The following is a 1,080-nucleotide window of genomic DNA, read 5'->3' as shown; positions in this document are numbered from 1 at the left end:
GTGTTTTAAGTGATGATAGGTACTATGGAGTTCGAGAAGGAGGATGCTGAGATTTCTAACTGTACTAGTCTACCCTGTGAGCACTTTTTCCATAGGGACTGTTTGTACCCTGGTTGGAAAAGAGCGACTCCTGTCCAGTGTGTCGGTAGGTGGGGTTGTACCCGGGTGGTTCGTATGGAAGCATGGCCCTGTATCGTGTTGACTATAGAGGAGTAGGTACAAGTTACCGACGGACTCGGTGAAGTATCTGAGAGAGATAGGAGAGGATGCTGAGGCTGATAAAATTGAGGCCGAGCGTCGGCGACTGAATCCCCTTCATGCGTTCTTCTCGAGAAGGCCCATGATGGGACGTGGGCCCGAGGCTGCTGCTGCTGCCGTCGCCGCCGGCCCTTCCCATCCAGGCGTTCGTTGTGACAGCTGCGAGATGTCGCCTATTATGGGCCGCAATAGGTGGAAGTGTGAGCAGTGTGAGGACTATGATCTGTGCGATGCTTGCTATCATTCCTTTATGGATGGTCAAAGGGATATACCTGAGCATGCTAGTAGAGGAACGCAGTTGCCGGAGGGACAAGGTGATTGTTATTCCAGAGGAGTACACAGCGGAGCGAAGGTCACTTATTTTCAGAGCATCATACGTTTCGGTTGATACGGAGTCCCGCTAGGATGATGACTGGTCGGGGAGAGGACGTCGGTGGTGAGGGAGGTAGTGGTTGGTCTCGTAGTAGTTTTGGGAGGTAGTGTTGTTGTGGCTTTTAAGGTCCTCGTATTATCACTCTGGACACGCTGCTTGGGTTAATACAGTCTGGGAATGTTGTGGTAGAGCATAGGACTGACGATGACGATGAGGATGACGATGAGGATGATGATGATGAGGATATGGACTTAAGTGAGAGCCACTGGACTACTGTTTGTGGTTATTGTTACTGTAGGTCCCCACTAGAGCACTGAGGTGTTTTACTATGATCGACTCCTGCAGCAGCTACTACTACCTTGTATCCCATTGGTAATGTTTTTGTCGCTGTCGGGATTGTACATTCAGAACACTCGGGCCTGTTGGCGGGTTACTCTCTTACTCATCAA

The 1,080-nt window shown here is 50.4% G+C and overlaps 1 protein-coding gene across 1 annotated transcript; it reads left to right on the top strand.

The window, feature by feature from the left end:
* Positions 1–24: 24 nt before the first annotated feature.
* On the top strand, positions 25–940 carry Pmar_PMAR014406 (hypothetical protein; the record flags this gene model as incomplete). The annotated part of the gene is made up of 5 exons (XM_002781296.1): positions 25–149; positions 217–572; positions 626–703; positions 758–886; positions 930–940. The coding sequence occupies 5 exons, from the start codon at positions 25–27 to the stop codon at positions 938–940; spliced, it is 699 nt and encodes a 232-aa protein (XP_002781342.1).
* Positions 941–1,080: the final 140 nt, after the last annotated feature.

Source organism: Perkinsus marinus, assembly GCF_000006405.1.
Source record: "Perkinsus marinus ATCC 50983 genomic scaffold scf_1104296942758, whole genome shotgun sequence".
Classification (NCBI taxonomy): Eukaryota; Perkinsozoa; order Perkinsida; family Perkinsidae; genus Perkinsus; species Perkinsus marinus.
This window is presented reverse-complemented; position numbering and strand designations above follow the sequence as displayed.